General features: G+C 38.4%; 1 protein-coding gene across 2 annotated transcripts in view; it reads left to right on the plus strand.

Annotated features, from left to right (window-relative positions):
* KYNU (kynureninase) overlaps positions 1-17857 on the plus strand; it is a 126244-nt gene that overhangs the window by 4123 nt on the left and 104264 nt on the right. Inside the window, exons 2-3 of one of the 2 annotated variants that reach the window (XM_007539668.3) lie at positions 4912-5091; positions 16259-16379. In XM_007539668.3, the coding sequence (XP_007539730.2) occupies positions 4923-5091; positions 16259-16379 (290 nt within the window). In that variant the 5' untranslated portion in view covers positions 4912-4922. The remainder of the gene's footprint in view (positions 1-4911; positions 5092-16258; positions 16380-17857) is intronic. The other variant, XM_016184899.2, reaches the window with a different exon arrangement.

The following is a 17857-nucleotide window of genomic DNA, read 5'->3' on the forward strand; positions in this document are numbered from 1 at the left end:
ACCCTGGAGGCAAAAAACAAATAAAAACAAAAAAAAGCAGAAGAGTTTAAGCTTAAAAGACAGGAAATTGCTATTTTAATGTCAATGTATAACACAAACATATATTAGAACATTGTATATGCTGCCTGAGAAAAGGAATAATAGAGTAGGAGAAAGATGATTAAATTGAGATTTTTAAACCCTATTTCTGTTAGTGTAGTGGTTCATGAGATTCTGAGAGTCTAGCTATGTCTCTGAAATGAAAAATATCAAAGCCTATGATCCAATTTCTCTCTAAAATTCAGACTAACAATTTAATATCTAGCTTATATTTCTACCTATATGTTCAAAGATTTCAAATTTACCACAATCTAGATAAACCACTTATTTGTCTCTTCAACATCTTTCTCTCCTAGATATTTCTTATGCTTTACCTTTCAACATGCTTTCTTAGATTGTAAAGTTCAAAATCACATGCTTTTTTCTGTCCTTGACAGATTGTCTACATATTCTCCAAATAATATATCTCCTAATCGCTACAACTCTCTCTACCTTACCCTTTTACACACTTAATCTTCCACTGTTTTCCCTTGGCATACTGAAATTGCCTTAATTTGACTCTCTCTCTCTTTTTTTAATTATTTATTTATAAAAAGGAAACATTGGTAAAACCATAGGATAAGAGGGGTACAACTTTGCACAATTCCCACTACCAGAACTCCATATCCCATCCTCTCTCCTGATAGCTTTCCTATTCTTTAACCCTCTGGGAGTATGGACCCAAGGTTATTGTGGGTTGCAGAAAGTAGAAGGTCTGGCTTCTGTAATTGCTTCCCGGATGAACATGGGCATTGACAGGTTGATCCATATTCCCAGCCAGTCTCTCTCTTTCTCTAGAGGGGAGGGACTCTGGGGAAGCGGAGCTCCAAGGCACATTGGTGGGGTTGTCTGTCCAGGGAAGTCTGGTGGCATCCTGCTAGCATCTGCAGCGTGGTGGCTGAAAAGAGAATTAACATACAAAGTCAAACAATTTGTTGAACAGTCATGGACCTAAAGGCTGGAATAGTGCAGATGAAATGTGTGTGGGGGGGCTCCTCCATTTTGTAGATAGCTAGTAGGCATATTTTAGTTATATTCCAAAGGGCCCATGGCTATACTAGTGTTTTTTTTTTGTTTTTTTTTTTCCTGAGCCTGAAATCTGATATGCAGGCAGATCCAAGTTATAATCTGGGGAGATGATGTCATGGCTGGGAAAAGTATCAGAAAGCTGGATCAAGGAAGAGAATAGTTCCCCAATAACCCAATATGGGAAAGGGGTATAAATATTGTTGACTGTAAACCCCATCGATTTGATGTGATCTGGGGCCCATAATTAGCTTAGGAGTCAGTGTGACCTCTGCATCCCTCTAGATCTGAGCTCACATTCTGTGGTCATGAGTAGGAACATTCCATGCTGCCCCAATATCGACCTATCTTTCTCAGGTATAGCATAGAGTATGTTGTCCATCCTCCCCCCTCTCTCTCTTTTTTTAATGTTTTTTTTTTATTTATTCCCCTTTGTTGCCCTTGTTGTTTTATTGTTGTTGTTGTTGATGATGTCCTCACTGATGGATAGGACAGAAAGAAATGGAGAGAGGAGGGAAGACAGAGGGGGAAAGACAGACACCTACAGACCTGCTTCACCACCAGGGGCTCGAACTGCGATCCTTACGCCCACCCATTAATGCTTTGCACCACGTGTGCTTAACTCACTCGCTGAGCTACCTCCTGAGCCCCCCCTTTTTTTAACTCATCTGAGAATAGAAGTGATTTTTTTTCTTTCCAATTGCAGTGAAAAAGTGATTTTCATTTAATATGAGACTATATCATAGTATTTTCTTTTTTCATTATGTATTTGTGATTAATAGTGGAAATAGTGGATTAAAAAATTGTAAAATTACAGTACATAATACCACACCACACCCACTACCAAAGTTCTGTGTCCCCATCCTCCCAACTCCCTAACTGCTATAGTTCTCTAGTCTTAGAAACTGCTTGCTTACAAAATTTTTTTCTTCTGTTTATTTTGCTTGTTTCTTGTTTACAAATTCATGTGTATTAATTCTCTGGATTCCACATATGAACGAAACTGTCTGGTAGTTGGGTAATTGTTGTTCATCTCTTTACTTATTTCACTAAGAGTAATATCCTTTAGTTCTGTCCATTTTGTTCCAGAGGAAACACTCATCTGTTTTGATAGCAGAGTAAAATTCTATGGAAGATATATCCCAGAAATTGTTTAGCCAGTCATCTGCTGATAGACCTTTAGGCTACTTCCACTCTTTGGTATTGTGAATAATGCCGCTATAAATATAAAGATGGACGCGCCTTTTCAAATTAGTGTTTGCATGTCATTTGGATACATGCCTAGGGGTGGTATTGCTGGATATAAGGCAATTCCATTTTTATTCAACTACTCTCCAGATAGTCTTCCAAGGGGCTGCACCAGTTTGCATTCCCACCAGTACTGGGGCAGAGATCCTTTTGTCCACAACCTCACCAGCACTTGTTTGCCGTTTCATTGGTGTAGGCATTCTCACAGGTGTGAGATGGAATATGAATGTAGTTTTAATTTGCATCTCTCTAACACTGAATACAGTGAAGCATTTCATCATGTGTCTGTGGACCATGTGTATATCTTCTTTAGAAAACTGTTTAGTTCTTTGGCCCACTTTTTTTTATTATTGGGCTATTTATACTACTTTTATAGATATGTGACAAATTTGTATAGATATTTGATATCAGTAACTTGTCAGATGTGTAATATGCAAATGTATTCTCCCATGTACTGGGTTGCTTATTTATCCTTGTGTAGTTTGCTTTTAATGTATAGAAGCTTTTTAGCTTCATGTTATCCCACTTATTTACTCTGCCTTTCATTTTCCATACTCATGGGACTGAGTCTCCAAATACATCTCTGTTGAAGACCCTGTAAAGTTTCACTGACATTTTCTTCTATAAAATGTGAAGTATCTATTGTAATATCCAGATTACATCTATTATAATATCCAGATCTTTGATGCATTTTGATTTGATTTTGGTGGTGGTATAGTTTCACTTTTCTTTTTCTTTTTTTTTTTAATTTTAATTTATTTCAGGACTCATCTTATTCAGATGGTAGATGGAGTATGTTATCCAACCCCCCCTTCAGAGGATGGAACATTTTCTACCATTGTTGGTCCACATTGAGGACAAGGTCCTATGGGGGCCCACAAAGGGGCCCATTATGTTGTTCCTGATGTAGATGACCAGTGACAGTGGCGAAGAGGGATTTGCTAGAAGTCTAGGCTAATAATGTTTGTGTGGAAATCCCAGAACTCCTGACTAGGGCCCCAGCTGATGGGGTGGTCTGATAGTGACTAAAGAGTCATCGTTAAGGTATGCCAGTCTTCTATATTGCTAGGGTTCCCTCTGAAAGCCCTGATTTTGCCTCTAAGAGTGCAGGCACAATGACTGTTTATCAGATAAACGCTTTCTGTTAGCCTAAAGGCCTGTGGTCTGTTTATCTGGATCCAGAACATAAAGAAGCTCATAACCAAAGCCAGAAAAAGTAGCCTAAAGTTCAGATGTTTTCTGGGTGGCTGGAAATCATGGAATTTCCAGGGTTGAAATGCTGCACTTGAAGCTTCATCTACTTGAGGTACTTGTGAGGAGTTTGCACAGGGAAGGTTTAGCTGTTTTAGCATGGGTCTAAGTAAGATCTGTGAATGACAAAACTAAAAATATACCCTAGATCTTACATTAGTAATATTGACTTCAATCACAAAGAGGCTAGACAAATCAAAGTGAACCTTTAAAAGAAAACATTAAGAGTTAAGTCTAGGTAACACATTTTTAAGGTTTTGTTAGATCATCTCTAGGAAAAAAAGTTTCATTAAACATGATAACAGTTAATCTTTGGAGAAAGAACAGACTCTCTGTGGAGAAAAGCAACACTCAGCAGCTGATTAGAATTATGCAGTACAAAAAAATTAGATATATACAGCTCTCTGTATTCTTCTCGAGAGTTTACCCTTTAAGAGTACATTATAGCATTCCACAATTACTTGTCCAGAGGGGCTGTAAGGTAAGATAAGAAATGAGCCATAGTCTAGAAATATGCAGGTATGGGTGGAAGTCTTAATATTATGAGGAATGCCGTTAGTGGTAAGACTAGAGAGAAGGTATCTCATGCATATGGGTTGCCTTCTCTGTGTGCAAAGTGGCATGTATAAAGCCTAAAAAGGCAACCACAAAGACATGAAAAAATTGTAATATACCAAACTGAGGAATGTGTGTAACACCCATTGGCCACTATTTATTGATAGAAAGTTTTCTAAGACAAACACTCATAGAGGGAAGAGTAGTCATGCTTTCTATCAATAAATAGCTTGATAGTATAAGCATGAAGGAACAATGGTGTATCCCTAGACTGAAGAAATATCAAATTGTTTAACTAGGGCTTAGCAGCTTGGTTTAAAAAAAATGAGTTGCAATTACTGGGTGTTTGCTAATGAGAGAGATAATCCAGATGGAGGATGATTTTTCTACACTTTTCATGTTATATTAAGAGGAAAAGATGGAGAAGCAATACATGTCTGAAAATCTCTAATCTGGTCAGCATTTGAAAACAAAAATGAAAGAGTTAAGTTTTACTTGGAACTAACTCTGTCCTGGGCACCATTTTCTAAACTAGTCCTTTCAGTCTCCTTACGTTACTGTTATTTTCTTCATTTTGTCCACACATAACAACAACTACTCAGGCATGGGGCTTCATGCTGCTTGGTTAACAGTGTAATCTCTGAGACTGAAAAAAAAAAAAAAAAACTTAGTTAAAAGAAAAAAAAACTATATTACATTGAGAGCTAATAATTAGCAGAAAGAATGATATGGATTTCTACCTCATTTTTACAGAAGAATCTGAAATGGAATCTTCAGCTTTTGAGTTACCAGCTGACACTGTGGAACGCATTGCATCCAAACTCAGATGTCACCCAACTGATGAGAGGGTGGCCCTGCACCTTGACCAGGAGGACAAACTGAAGCACTTCAGGGATTATTTCTATATTCCTAAAGTTCAGGATTTGCCTCCAAGTAAGAATACTGGGACAGGTTTTCATTTAATTTCTTAATGTATTTCTGTTACTGCACGTGTTTATCAGAAATCTCCGAAAAGCATTGCACCATTACATAACACAGCCATTGCAATTATGTCTGAAAAGCAGCAGATTCCTGGTGCCACTAAATCAACTTGTCAGCCTACTTTAGCCTCAGATTCTTTATGTTTTCTGTCCTATTCTGAATAAAATACTTACAAAGTGCTTATACTGTCATCTGCTTTGGTGAACAATAGAGTGACTGATTGAAAATTATAGGCAGACGCATTTACTTGTTCTCTAAGCACTTAGAGCGCAAAACAACTCCTTTTCAGTAAGTGTTAGAATGTCTTTTACTTTGTGGCACCCAGTTTATGATAGCTCGATAATTGTCTTAGAGGAAATATTATTTTGGAACTTGGGGAGATTAGGAGCAATGCTATGTGAATAGCCATCTTTGTGTGTGTTGGCATGCATAGCACTGAGAAAAAAAAAACAACCAATGCCTAAGAAATATGTAAGACATTAAGAGGGCAGTAAATTGACTAATCTAGGTTCAAGAGAAGTTCTGTTTGAAAAAGTAAGCCTAGTTATATAACACAAAATGAAGAAAATCATAATTCCTTTACAGTTTGTTTTATTCCATTTTACATTAATGGGGAGGGTTAATAGGAATAAACGAAGTCTACCATAATGGGTTTTGTATACTTGTAATAGACTATAATTTCTCTTTTCCTTCAGATTAAGCAAGGCAGATAAAATTGTGAATGCTCACAGTCCAAGAGTTTAAATGCACATAATTTTAAATTGATTTTTGGTAATGCAATGTTCTTAATTGGCTTATAAATTTTGATGTAACACTGGATGACACTGGGTGGGATTATGGAAGAATTAAATAAGAAATAGTTTTATAATCAAATTAAAGTTGAATATAAAGTACAGTTGAGTTGGACTGATATACATGATAGCTATAAGAACCAAATGAGATTGAACCATAAATGATGCAATCTGAGATAACAGAAGCAAAGTTTAGATTTTCTTAAAACCTAGAATAAAGTAATATTTTATTTGAATCTGAAGGGACTTAAAATTTAAAAAAAATAATAATTTGAGCCTGGCAGTTGTACATACAACTAAGCCCACATAGTATGAAGTGCAAGGACTAAGACAAGAATCTGAATTTGAGCCCTCACTTCCCACCTGCAGAGGGTCTGCTTCACAGTGGTGAAGTAGCTCTGCAGGTGTTGCTGTTTATGTCTCTCTCTCTCTCTCTCTATCATCTATCTATCTATCTTCCCATTCTTTCTCAATTTCTCTCTGTCCTATCCAATAAAATGAAAAATTTATCTGCCAGGAGCAGTAGATTTGTGGTGCCTACACTGAGCCCCAGCGAGACCCCCTAGAACCAAAATATATATATATATTTGAGCTTGTTGAGTTCACATGTTACATGCTCAAGAGCCAAAGTTCAGACCCCCCAGTTCCCACTCGCAGGAGAAGCTTCACTAATGGTGACACAGTACTTAAGCTATCTCCCTCTTTTTCTCCTGTTCATCTCCCCTCCCCTTCAATTTTATCTAGTGATGTATAGCACACAGTGCCCAGAAACACAAAAGGGGAGTCAGTCGGTCATGGATGCCTGTGTGGATGAGTTGATCTAGTGTTCACTCCAGCACTGAGCTTCATAGGAGGTTTGATTAAGAGTAAGTCAAGAGTCAGTCTACTAGCCCTGACCTGTGACAGCCCTTCAGAGTCCCCTCTCAGTATGCAACAAGAAGTGTATATTGAGAATTAGGGATCTAGGGCTTTATGATATTTATTGAAAGTTGTAATTTTCTCAAAAGCTAACAAAATTTCTTTCTTCGTATGTGGGATAATAAGAAGTACATGAAAGGGAGCAAACAGATATACTAATAAAACTTTCTGAGAGGAAGATGTTATGACAGAGCAAAAGGAAGTTCTGGTAGAACCTTTGAGAAGTACCTGTACTGTGCACGGTCAAGGCTGTGAGGACTTGTGCACTCCAGTTTCTGTTTCTGTTTTTTTTTTTTTCATTTTCTTGTTTTTTAATTTCTGTATTGAGGGATTAATGGTTCACAGTCAACAATAAAATACAATAGTTTGTAAATGCATAACATTTCCACATAACAATACAACACCCAGTAGGTCTTCTTCTGACATCATGTTCTAGGACCTGAACACTCACACCCCTCCACACCCCCAGCCCAGAGCCTTTTACTTTGATGCAATACACCAACTCCAGTCCCATCCTCCTGTTTTTGCACTGACAGTGCAGGGGCAGCATGGAGGTCACTAGGGCAATTTTTTTTTCCAAATTTTGTTTGTATATTTAAATGTCTGACAGATTTTTCTTATTGCCTAATGTGTATTTGCAATGGAAATTTTATATTTATAAAATCTTTACTCATAAAAAGGAAACACTGACAAAAACCATAGGATAAGAGGGGTACAATTCCACACAGTTCCCACCACCAGAACTCCATATCCCCTCCCCTCCCATGATAGCTTTCCTATTCTTTATCCCTCGGGGAGTATGGACCCAGGGTCGTTATGGGGTGCAGAAGGTGGGAGGTCTGGCTTCTGTAATGGTTTCCCTGCTGAACATGGGCATTGACAGGTTGATCCATACTCCCAGCCTACCTCTCTCTTTCCCTAGTGGGGCAGGGCTCTGGGAAAGAGGGGCTCCAGGGCACATTGGTGGGGTTGTCTGCCCAGGGAAGTCTGTTTGACATCATGTTAGCATCTGGAACCTGGTGGCTGAAAGAAGAGTTAATATATAAAGCCAAAAAAAAATGTTGGTTAATCATGAACCTAAAGGCTGGAATAGTGCAGATGAAGATTTGGGGGTCTCCATTTTGTAAATAGCTAGTAGGCCTGTTTTAGTTATATTCCGAAGGGACTACAGCAAGTCTTTTTTTTTCTTATTTATTTATTTATTTTTGCCTCCAGGGTTATTGCTGGGGCTCAGTGCCTGCACTATGAATCCACTGCTCCTGGAGGCTGTTTTTCCCCCCATTTTGACGCCCTTGTTATTATTGTTGCCATTGATGTTGTTGTTGTTGGATAGGGCAGAGAGAAATGGAGAGAGGAGGGGAAGACAGAAAGGGAGTGAAAGATAAGACACCTGCAGAAATGCTTCACTGCCTGTGAATAAACTCCCCTGCAGGTGGTGAGCCGGGGGCTCAAACCATCATCCTTAGCTGGCCCTTGGCACTTTGCACCACATGCACTTAACCTGCTACACTACCACCCGACCCCCAGGACTAGGGCAATTCTACCAGAGAGAATCTGTGGGTTGTACTTCCCAAAGATCCCACTAATCTCCCAGTGGACAGTTGGAGACTAAATAGTTGTGACAAGGGATTGCAGAGTGTACAGGGTGGGAAAAAGTTACAAATCAGACAAAGAAAAAAAACTAGTTCTGTGGGACTGGAGCTTCCCTATGGTGTGAGAAAAAGATGGCTACAAGTGTTTCTGTCTAGTACCTTGAGGAAGAGTGGAGCCCAGTGTAAGGCTTGGACTTGCAGTGACTCTCTCCCTTCTCTGTGAAGTTTATGCAATGGAATCATCTAGGTCCTGGAGATTTCTGTAAAATTTCCAGAGTTTGACTGACCTAGAATTTTATTTATTTATTTATTTTTGCCTCCAGGGTTATTGCTGGAGATCAGTACCTGCACTACGAATCCACTGTTCCTGGAGGCTATTTTTCCCTTTTGTTGCCCCTTGTTGTTTATTGTTGTTGATATTATTGTTGTTATTGCTATCGTTATTGGATAGGACAGAGAGAAATGGAGAGAGGAGGGTAAGACAGAGAGGAGGAGAGAAAGATAGACACCTACAGACCTGCTTCACCACTTGTGAGTTGACCACCCTGCAGGTGGAGAGCCGGGGGCTTGAACCGGAATCCTTATGCCTGTCCTTGCACTTCGCTCCATGTGTGCTTAACCTGCTGCGCTACTGCTTGGTCCCCTGATCTAGAATATTTTGTCGATGGCAAGAACCTTGCACCTGGGCAGGGTTATGATCTCAGAGAATACCTCCAGAGACCTGACAAACATGGCTGGTGGCATAGGAGTACCCCATAGCGGAGTGTGGGGATACAACAGTGGTGACAACTGTATCCTAGATTCTTGACCAAACTGTGGCCTGGAGCAACACTGCCCTAGATTATATTGTATTATTTTATTCTTGCCACCAAGTTTAGGTTTTGGGTTCTATGCCTGCATAAATCCACTACAATTAGAAGAGGGTGAGAGACAGAGAGCCATAAAGAGAGAAGGAGAGATAGAGGGGAAAGAAAAGGAGAGACACGACATCATTGTCTCATCTCTCATGAATTCCCCCACCCCCTCCAATACGCTCCCTGACAATGGCCAAAAACTCGAACCCGAGTCCTTGTACATGCCAATGTATGTCTTCCTCTAGGTGAGCCACCTGTCAGACATCTCCTCTCTAGGATATTTGCAAGCATCAAGGACCTTACATGTGGGAGGATCTGTGAATTCTGCCTGGGAAATGAGGAGCCTTTCTCTCCTTAAGACTCTTATCTCTCCTTAAGACTTTCTGTCCTGGGTTGATCTCATTCCTGGAAGATTCGTTATTCTGTCTCCTATATTCTTGCACAGTCCCCCTATTTTCTATATGTTGAAGGTTCTCTTTATTTATTTTATGTATAGATTTATCTGAATTTTGCCACAAGTCCCTGTCATGTACCCTGAGTTACACTGACATTAAAAAATGGAGTGAGGAGGCAGCTGGCAAAATAGTCCACTTAGATTGTATACTCCTTTGTCAAGTATGTGACAAAGGAGGTTTGAGTCTGGCTACCATCTTGTTGAAAACTTTAGTGTCATGGTCTCTTTCATCCTCTGCCTCTCTGCCTTCTCTGTCTCTGTTAAAAAAAGAGGAAGAGGAAAGAGGAAAGAAAGAAGAAGGAGAGGGGAAAGGGGAGGGAAAAAAAACAAGAAGACCACATCAAACAAGGGGAGCTGCGGATGGCAGGACTGGTAAAATGCACAAGCTCTTATCGTGTGTGAGGACTCAGGTTCAAGCCCCCAGCCCTAGTTGCGTGAGTGATGTAGCAGGTTACAGGTGTCTCTATTTCAGCCTCTCTCCTCACCTCTCTCCCTATTTCTGTCTCTATCATGATTAAAATAAATGGGAAAAAATGTTAAAATAGGACATTATAAATGGCAGAGAGATTCAACTCAGTATGAAAAAGTTCACAGACTCATCTTGGGGAGAAAATTTCTAAGCATTTGGGGTAGTCCTAAACTTTACTACTTAATATAGAATTCATTATTTAGACAGAAGTAAAAGGAATAGCATATGTCAAAGGATAGGTACTTAAGATTGTCTTTTTAGTTCTGAAGTTTCAATTTGTTTTTCTTAAAAATTACTTTATTTCTCTGTAGAATAGTAAAAAAAAATATTTAATAGTATCTCCCATTAAGTACTAGATCATAGTTACAATGTTTACCTTATAGCTTTTGTCTGATCATTTTAGAATTTGTGTTCTTAAAGTGATGTCTGCTGGTTCTCTTTTCCACTGAGAGGTAAAGATATTTTTAATATGTATTCAGTTAATTAATTTTATATTGTATCCTAGACATTTCGATTATGAGACTTTGTATATTTTAAAACCCCATAGATAATCTTAATTTTTTTCCTATGGTTTGTTAAGCAAGCAATTGACCTTTATTGGTTCATTTTGTGTGTTCCTATCTATCTTCAGCAGATGATGGTTTCAGTATAAACACACATTTTCAAAGTCTTTGCAATGCTATCTATATATATGGATCTGCCTTGTGTGTATGTCACTCAGTCACCAAATCAGTACATAAGTTTAGTAGTTGATGTACTGTTAAACCATTGTGTAGGGGTGAGCTCAGGAACAGACATATAATCTTATTGAATCATTTCCTTTTTCTTAATTAAAAAATTATATTACCTTTATTTATGTATTGGGTAGGAACAGCCGGAAATGGAGAGGAGAAGGGAGAGATACAGAAAGACATTGGCAGCACAGCTTCATCACTCACAAAGCTGTGCCCCTACAGGTGGAGACTGGGGGCTTGAACTTGGGTCCTTGTTCATTGGAACTAAAGCGTTCCTGCTCTAAGGGTCCATCTCCATTATCTCCTGGCTAAAAAGACTGAGACTTAACTTGCCCACAGTGGCATGCCCACTTTGTGGCTGGACTTTCCCTCTACCACTGAGAGGGAAGAGAACAGAAAAAGAATCAAGCCAATCAAAGTTATCCTATACCTTTTGTTATCCATCCTACAATTAATCTCCTTTCTTGGTGACTTTGGTGCCTTTGCAGTTGCTTTTATCTTAATTGTCACCATTATCATAGGATCACTGTGACATGCAGTTATCATTGAAGAGCACAGCAGAATAAAGCCTACCAAATTTCCCTCTGCCTTTCTGATACAGAGAGATGTTCTTTCCTATATTTAAAGCTCAAGGAGGAACTAATGCTTTTAGGTGCTACAGAGAGTCAGACTGCTATACTGACTTTTGCATCAAGAGAAATAAATTTTATTGCAATGTGAATTCAGAATAAATAGACATAGAACATTATTTCAAATTTATCTCCTGACCTCCATTGAGTTTCAGCCTCTTAAACAGGTGGAAGGGGTGGTGGTGGTGGTGGTGTGTATGTAGGTGACCAGAAGTCAGAAAGTAGAATTTAGAGTAGTGGAAGGGTTCCAGATCTTCCAGCTGCCAGGACCATGACTCTCAAAGTTCCTTCTCGAACAAACTCTGTAACAGTTCTTACTATTCTTCACTATTTCTTGTGGGCGAGTTCAACTTAAGATGTGAGTTCCTAAAGTTGATTTTTGTCTGTAGATTTTGTTTTAGCACATTAAATATTCCTTGGAAAAGGTCTTCCTCTAAGCAGTTTATGTCTTAAGCCATACCCCTGACCTTTGGGGCAAGACTTCACTGAAAGCAAATAGGCGAGTGCTGGATTTGTACACTCCACTTTCAGTATGTAGTTTGGGTTTCTGGATGTGTTTGAATACAAGCCAGGTTAGAGGTGGAAGAAAACCATGAAAATCAATGTTAGTCTAGTGGTGTTTCAATTCTGCTTTTCTTCATGAGTTTACTGTTATCATTCACTTTGCAGACCTCTTAGATTTGAAAATGTTCCTCAGTGAATGTTTGGTTAATTCATTGTGTCAGAGTAGAAGTGCTTATTCATGTCAAGTTGTAGCTTAGCCTTTTTTAAAGCATAAAAGGCAATAAAAGGTTTTCTGAAATGAAAAAGAAACAACTTCTTAAAGCATAACTGTGTTTTAAAATAAATGTTTAACACATTTTTCAGGGACTATGCTAGAAAATGTGTCTTTTTCTCTTAGAACCAGAAGTAAAAGTAGTCCTTAAGAATTCTGAGATGCAGTTTTGTTTATATCATATAGTAAAAGTGATAAGTTCTGATCACATTGGTTTATTTATTATTGATAACTTTTGAGTCTAGTTCCTTACTGAACTATGGACACAAACATTTTTCCCAGCTAAGCAATATTCCAAATTTCCAGAATTGAATTTGTTATTTTCAGCATCAACAAACAAAATCCAACCAGATTAGTATCACAAATATTGATATTGGGACAACTTCACAATTAGACACATCTTAGTCAACAAATCCAGGATAGCTAGCTCCTTCAGATCTTCTTGGAATTGCCAAGGCTCCAATAAGCAAAAACACAAAGAAAATAAATACAAGTAGTCCATAATCAGCAACAATTTCAGGTCCACCAACCTATGAAAAGAGTGAGTGTGTGTATGAGATAGATAGATAGATAGATAGATAGATAGATAGATAGATAGATAGATAGATGGATATGGACACACAGAGAGAGACTGGGCCTTTTGCCTATGTGATATTACTGCTCTTGGAAGGAATAAGAATTCCCAATACTTTGATTTTGGTACTGGAAGATAGTAAATTACTACTGTCTAACCACCAGTGGGACTTCATTACAATCTAATACAGCAAACTTTTAAAAAAGAAGCAAGTTTCCAGTTTAAATTCTATTTATGCCAATTCCTCTCTCAGTATTGTAGAGATAATATTATATATGAATGGAACCTTTCATTTGAGGGCTTTATTACCTGCTTAGAGGAATAACAGAAAGGTTTCCATGCACTTGCCATTTTTCAAATTCCTTCAGCTAAATATACCAAGTTACCTTAATTTGAAATATTAACCCCATCACCACCAAGTATACCAGCTTATTTTTTTTTCATTAGGGTTATCACTGGGGGTTGGTTCCTACGTGATGGACAAATCCAGTGCTGCTGGTGGTCATTTTTGCCTTTTCTTTTTGATAAGACAGAAAGAAATTGAGAGGGAAGGGGGAGACAAAGTGGTAGAGAGGGAGAGATGCCTCCAGTTCTGCCCCACAGCTTCTGAAACTTCCCACTACACATGAGGTCTGGGGGCCTAAACCAGGTTCTTGTGAATGGTAGGTAACCTGTGCACTTAACTGGGTGAACCATCACCCAGTCCCTGCACCAGCTTTTTAATAACAAGCTGTATTACCATTCTTCTGCCATGAGAGAAACATGGCTCCTAAAAGTCCTGCTTGTTTTATGTTGTATGTGGAAGAGATTGATAAAGGATATCTTTATCTATGTGGGTCTTTATAAAAATATATTTTCTCTATATTCTATCCTGTCACATTACCTAATAGCGTTAGATATGCTTTGAGTTTTACTAAAAGTAAAGTTCAACCAAGATTTCTTTAAAAATGTTGTACAGTAGATGGGAAACTATCCTTTTTGGCTGCCATGGGTCAAGACAATTTGGTTTACAATTCTGCTTTTTTTTTTTTTCTCATATTGACTGATTTAAAGATTGATTCTTAAAAGAAAAGCAGTCCACTTCCTATATGTAAAAGTATTATTAGTGAAAGAACAAGACAGGGACAAAGGGAGCGGAGATCTCTGTGGCTGCTTCCTCATTGAAAGTTGACAGAGAACATGTTTAGATTTCAAATTGTTCTTTGAATACTTAGTCAAAATCTGAGTCATGGTACATAAATTAAAAGCTCCAGATTCTAAATAAGAGCCTTCAATATTCGTTCTCTAAATCAACAAAGAACTAATGAATCTAACTTAAATGCATGCAACTTAAAATAGATGCCAATGAAATTAAAAAAAAGAAGCATGATATCTATGAGGCAGTAAGATTAAGATAAATATCATGCCATTAAAAGTCTATAAAGGCTTAATTAAGTAGTCTAAAGGAAAGACAAGTATATTATCAAGTGATTCTAATGATGTCTCTGAAAGAACTCTAGTATTTCTTCCCAGAGAACTAAAATAAAATTTAAGTAACACACAGTTTTGAACATGTATGGTTTTGGACAATATGTTTCAATCATTTTACTCAGTGGTTAATAGTTTATACCATGCAGTTATTGACACATGGGTACAATCTTTCATCTTCCCAAGTATCGATAACTGCATGTTTACAACTTCTAAAAACATAGCCAGTAGGCTGAGAACTTACTGTATTTCTCTTAATTCTGGCACCTTTCTAATCCAATTAACAAAATTTTTGATTTTTCAAAAAAATTATAAGATTTGGTTCTGTCTGTTGCCTTTGGCTATCGATTATTTAGAGCAATTGCTAAATCTCTTTCCTCCTGGAGAACAACAAAGATAAACATTGTTAACAAAAGACTTTACTGCTTCAAGTTGTTTGTTAAATACAGTGTCCAGAGTGGTGGCTTGGCACAGAGTTCGGGACTTGAGTGAAGGGTTCAGTCCTAGCAGTTTTATATATGTGGGAATAGTGTCATGTTTTTTTCTTTTTCCCTCTTTTAATATTTATTTTATTTCATGTGAGATAGAGACTTACATAAGAAAGAAAATTAGATATTGGGGGGACCAGGTGGTGGCACACTCGGTAGAGCACACATGTTGCCAGGCACAAGGACTTGGGTTCAAGCCCTGCCTGTAGGAGTGAAGCTTTACAGCAGTGAAGTAGTTTTGCTGATCTCTCTCTCTCTCTCTCTCTCCCTCTTTATATATCCCTCCCTGCTTTCCACTCCATTTCTATCTCTAGTCAAATAAATAAATATAGCAAAACAAGGGATCAGATGGTGGAGCACCTGGTTGAGAGCACATGTTAAGTGCACAAGGAGCCACGTTCAAGTACCCGGTCCCCACCTGCAGAGGGAAAGTTTCTCGAGTGGTGAAGCAGTGCTGTAGGTGTCTCTCTGTCTGTCCCCCTCTCTATAACCACCTTTCCTCTCAATTTCTGGCTGTATCTATGCACTAAATAAAGATTAAAAAAACTTAAAAATATTTATAGAAAATCTTGTTTTAAAAATAAAGAAAAATGGGGAGTCAGGCAGGAGTGCAGTGGGTTAAGCGCACATGGCGCAAAGCACAAGGACCATCATACGGATCCCGGTTCAAGACCCCAGCTCCCCACCTGCAGGGGAGTCGCTTCACAGGTGGTGAAGCAGTTCTGCAGGTGTCTTTACCCATCTCTGTCTTCCCCTTCTCTCTCCATTTCTCTCTGTCCTACCCAACAATGATGACATCAATAATAACTACAACAATAAAACAAGGACAACAAAAGGAAATAAATATTTAAAAATTTTTAAAAAATAAAGAAAAATAGAAATTGAAGCCAGAGTGACACTCTAAACAAATGCAGATGGATCCTGGGGTCTCAGGCATGCAAGTCTGACTCTACTAGCTTAAACGATTTGCCTCATTTCTGCTCCGTCTCTGTCTATCTCTTTCATGCTTAAGTGAATCTTTAATATTTATTGCACATATACACATACTATACACTAAACACAATTTATATATGTTATATATATTATGTGCTTTAATATTTAATATACATTGTACATATTTTGTGTACATATAATTTATAGTTACCAATTAATTGTACATTTATAGATATGCAAACATGTATTGTGTATATATATATATATATGTATATATGAAAGTAAAAGATGAATTTTAAGAGAACATGATGATAACCTAGGAAAGAATTATAATGTATTTAGCATCTTTCTTGAAGCCAATTATGTTAATTATTTTTACTGGATTAACAATTCCACAGGAAGAATGCTTCTTAATTAAATACACATTTTTACATTTTCCAGTTGATTTATCTTTAGTGAATAAGGATGATGATGCCATCTACTTCTTGGGGAATTCTCTTGGTCTTCAACCAAAATTGGTTAAAACATACCTAGAAGAAGAACTAGACAAATGGGCAAAAATGTAAGTATCACTTCAAAACCTACCATTGAACATCTCACACAAGAAATTTAAAAGCCCCAGGGCATTGTCTAATATTTGGAAGGGTATACAGTAGTATTCAAACAAATAAGAGAAGAAAGGTAACTTGAGGATAATGTCTTTCAATACTCTTATTTTATGGGTGAACCAACTAAGAATTTGTAAATAGGGTCAATAGACAAGTTAGCGGCAAAGTTATTAGTCATTTTATTGTTTGCACATGTGTTTGTTTACTACTTATTTTCTTTTCCTCCAAAGTTATTGCTGGTACTTCAATTCTGCAAGTGAATTCCAGGTCCACTGCTCCCAGCTAACTTTTTTTCTTTTTCCTTTTTTTTTTAAACTTAGTATAGGGTGACAAAAAGAGGGTAGGGGCGGGGAGAAGAAACACTACAACATTGCTCCACTAGCCACATGGGTTGGTCAGCCACTCAAACCTTTGCCCGTGTGCAGGGTAAAGTCTTAGCCCGACCAGGTGAGTTATCTAACAGTTCTTAGTAGATTTTATTTCACTATTCAAAAGTTATTTCTTCTGAATTGCATACCTAAATCATACGTAACTACTTTACTTCTTTAATGATTAAAGAGGAAGCTAGTGTTTTAAGATTTATTTATTGATAGATGATTCTTGGCTTAGTTCTACTATGATTGTTTTTATAAGTAAGGTAACAAAAACAACACGAGTCAAGAGATAGGGTAGAATACAAGGCACTCCCCACACACACAAAAAAAGCCAAAAAACTACTGAGAGTATGTTTCATTTTGCTCTGGCTAAGTGGGCTTGCTCTTCTTCTTCTAGCATTTGCCCTTCTTCTGTAGCGTCAGGTTGAGCCTGATGTAAAGTTTCGAGACCTCCTTTGATTCTGGAGAGGTGGCAGTCGTTGACTATGTGGGTCATAGTCTGTCTGGAGCCGCAGGGGCAGTTCGGGTCGTCTCTGGCTCCCCAGCGATGGAACATAGCGGCGCACCGGCCATGGCCTGCCTGTTCGATAGCGATTGAGGAGGGCCCAATCATAACGTGCTAGGTCAAAGCCGGGTTGACGCTTGCAGGGGTCTGTGATGAGGTGTTTGTTCTTGACCTCAGCTGACTGCCAACTCTGTTTCCAAGAGTCTGGAACAGAGAAGTTCAGTGTAGGCGTAGGGGACCAGATTGGGTGATGAGACGTCAAGCGTTGGACAGGGTGGGCGAAGATATCCACGTAGATTGGCAGTTCGGTCAAGCGTAGACGTGGGAAATGAAATTAGATGATGCCGCATCCCTACGAATATCTGGCGGGGCGATGTTGCTAAGAACTGGCAGCCATGGAACCGGGGTGGAATGGATGGTTCCAGAAATTATCCTCATGGAGGAATATAATTTGGAATCGACCAAGTGGACATGGGGGCTACGGAACCATCCTGGGGCACAGTATTCTGCAGTGGAATAGCATAATGCCAGAGATAATGATCATAGTGTGGAA

Source organism: Erinaceus europaeus, chromosome 18 (genome assembly GCF_950295315.1).
Source record: "Erinaceus europaeus chromosome 18, mEriEur2.1, whole genome shotgun sequence".
Classification (NCBI taxonomy): domain Eukaryota; kingdom Metazoa; phylum Chordata; class Mammalia; order Eulipotyphla; family Erinaceidae; genus Erinaceus; species Erinaceus europaeus.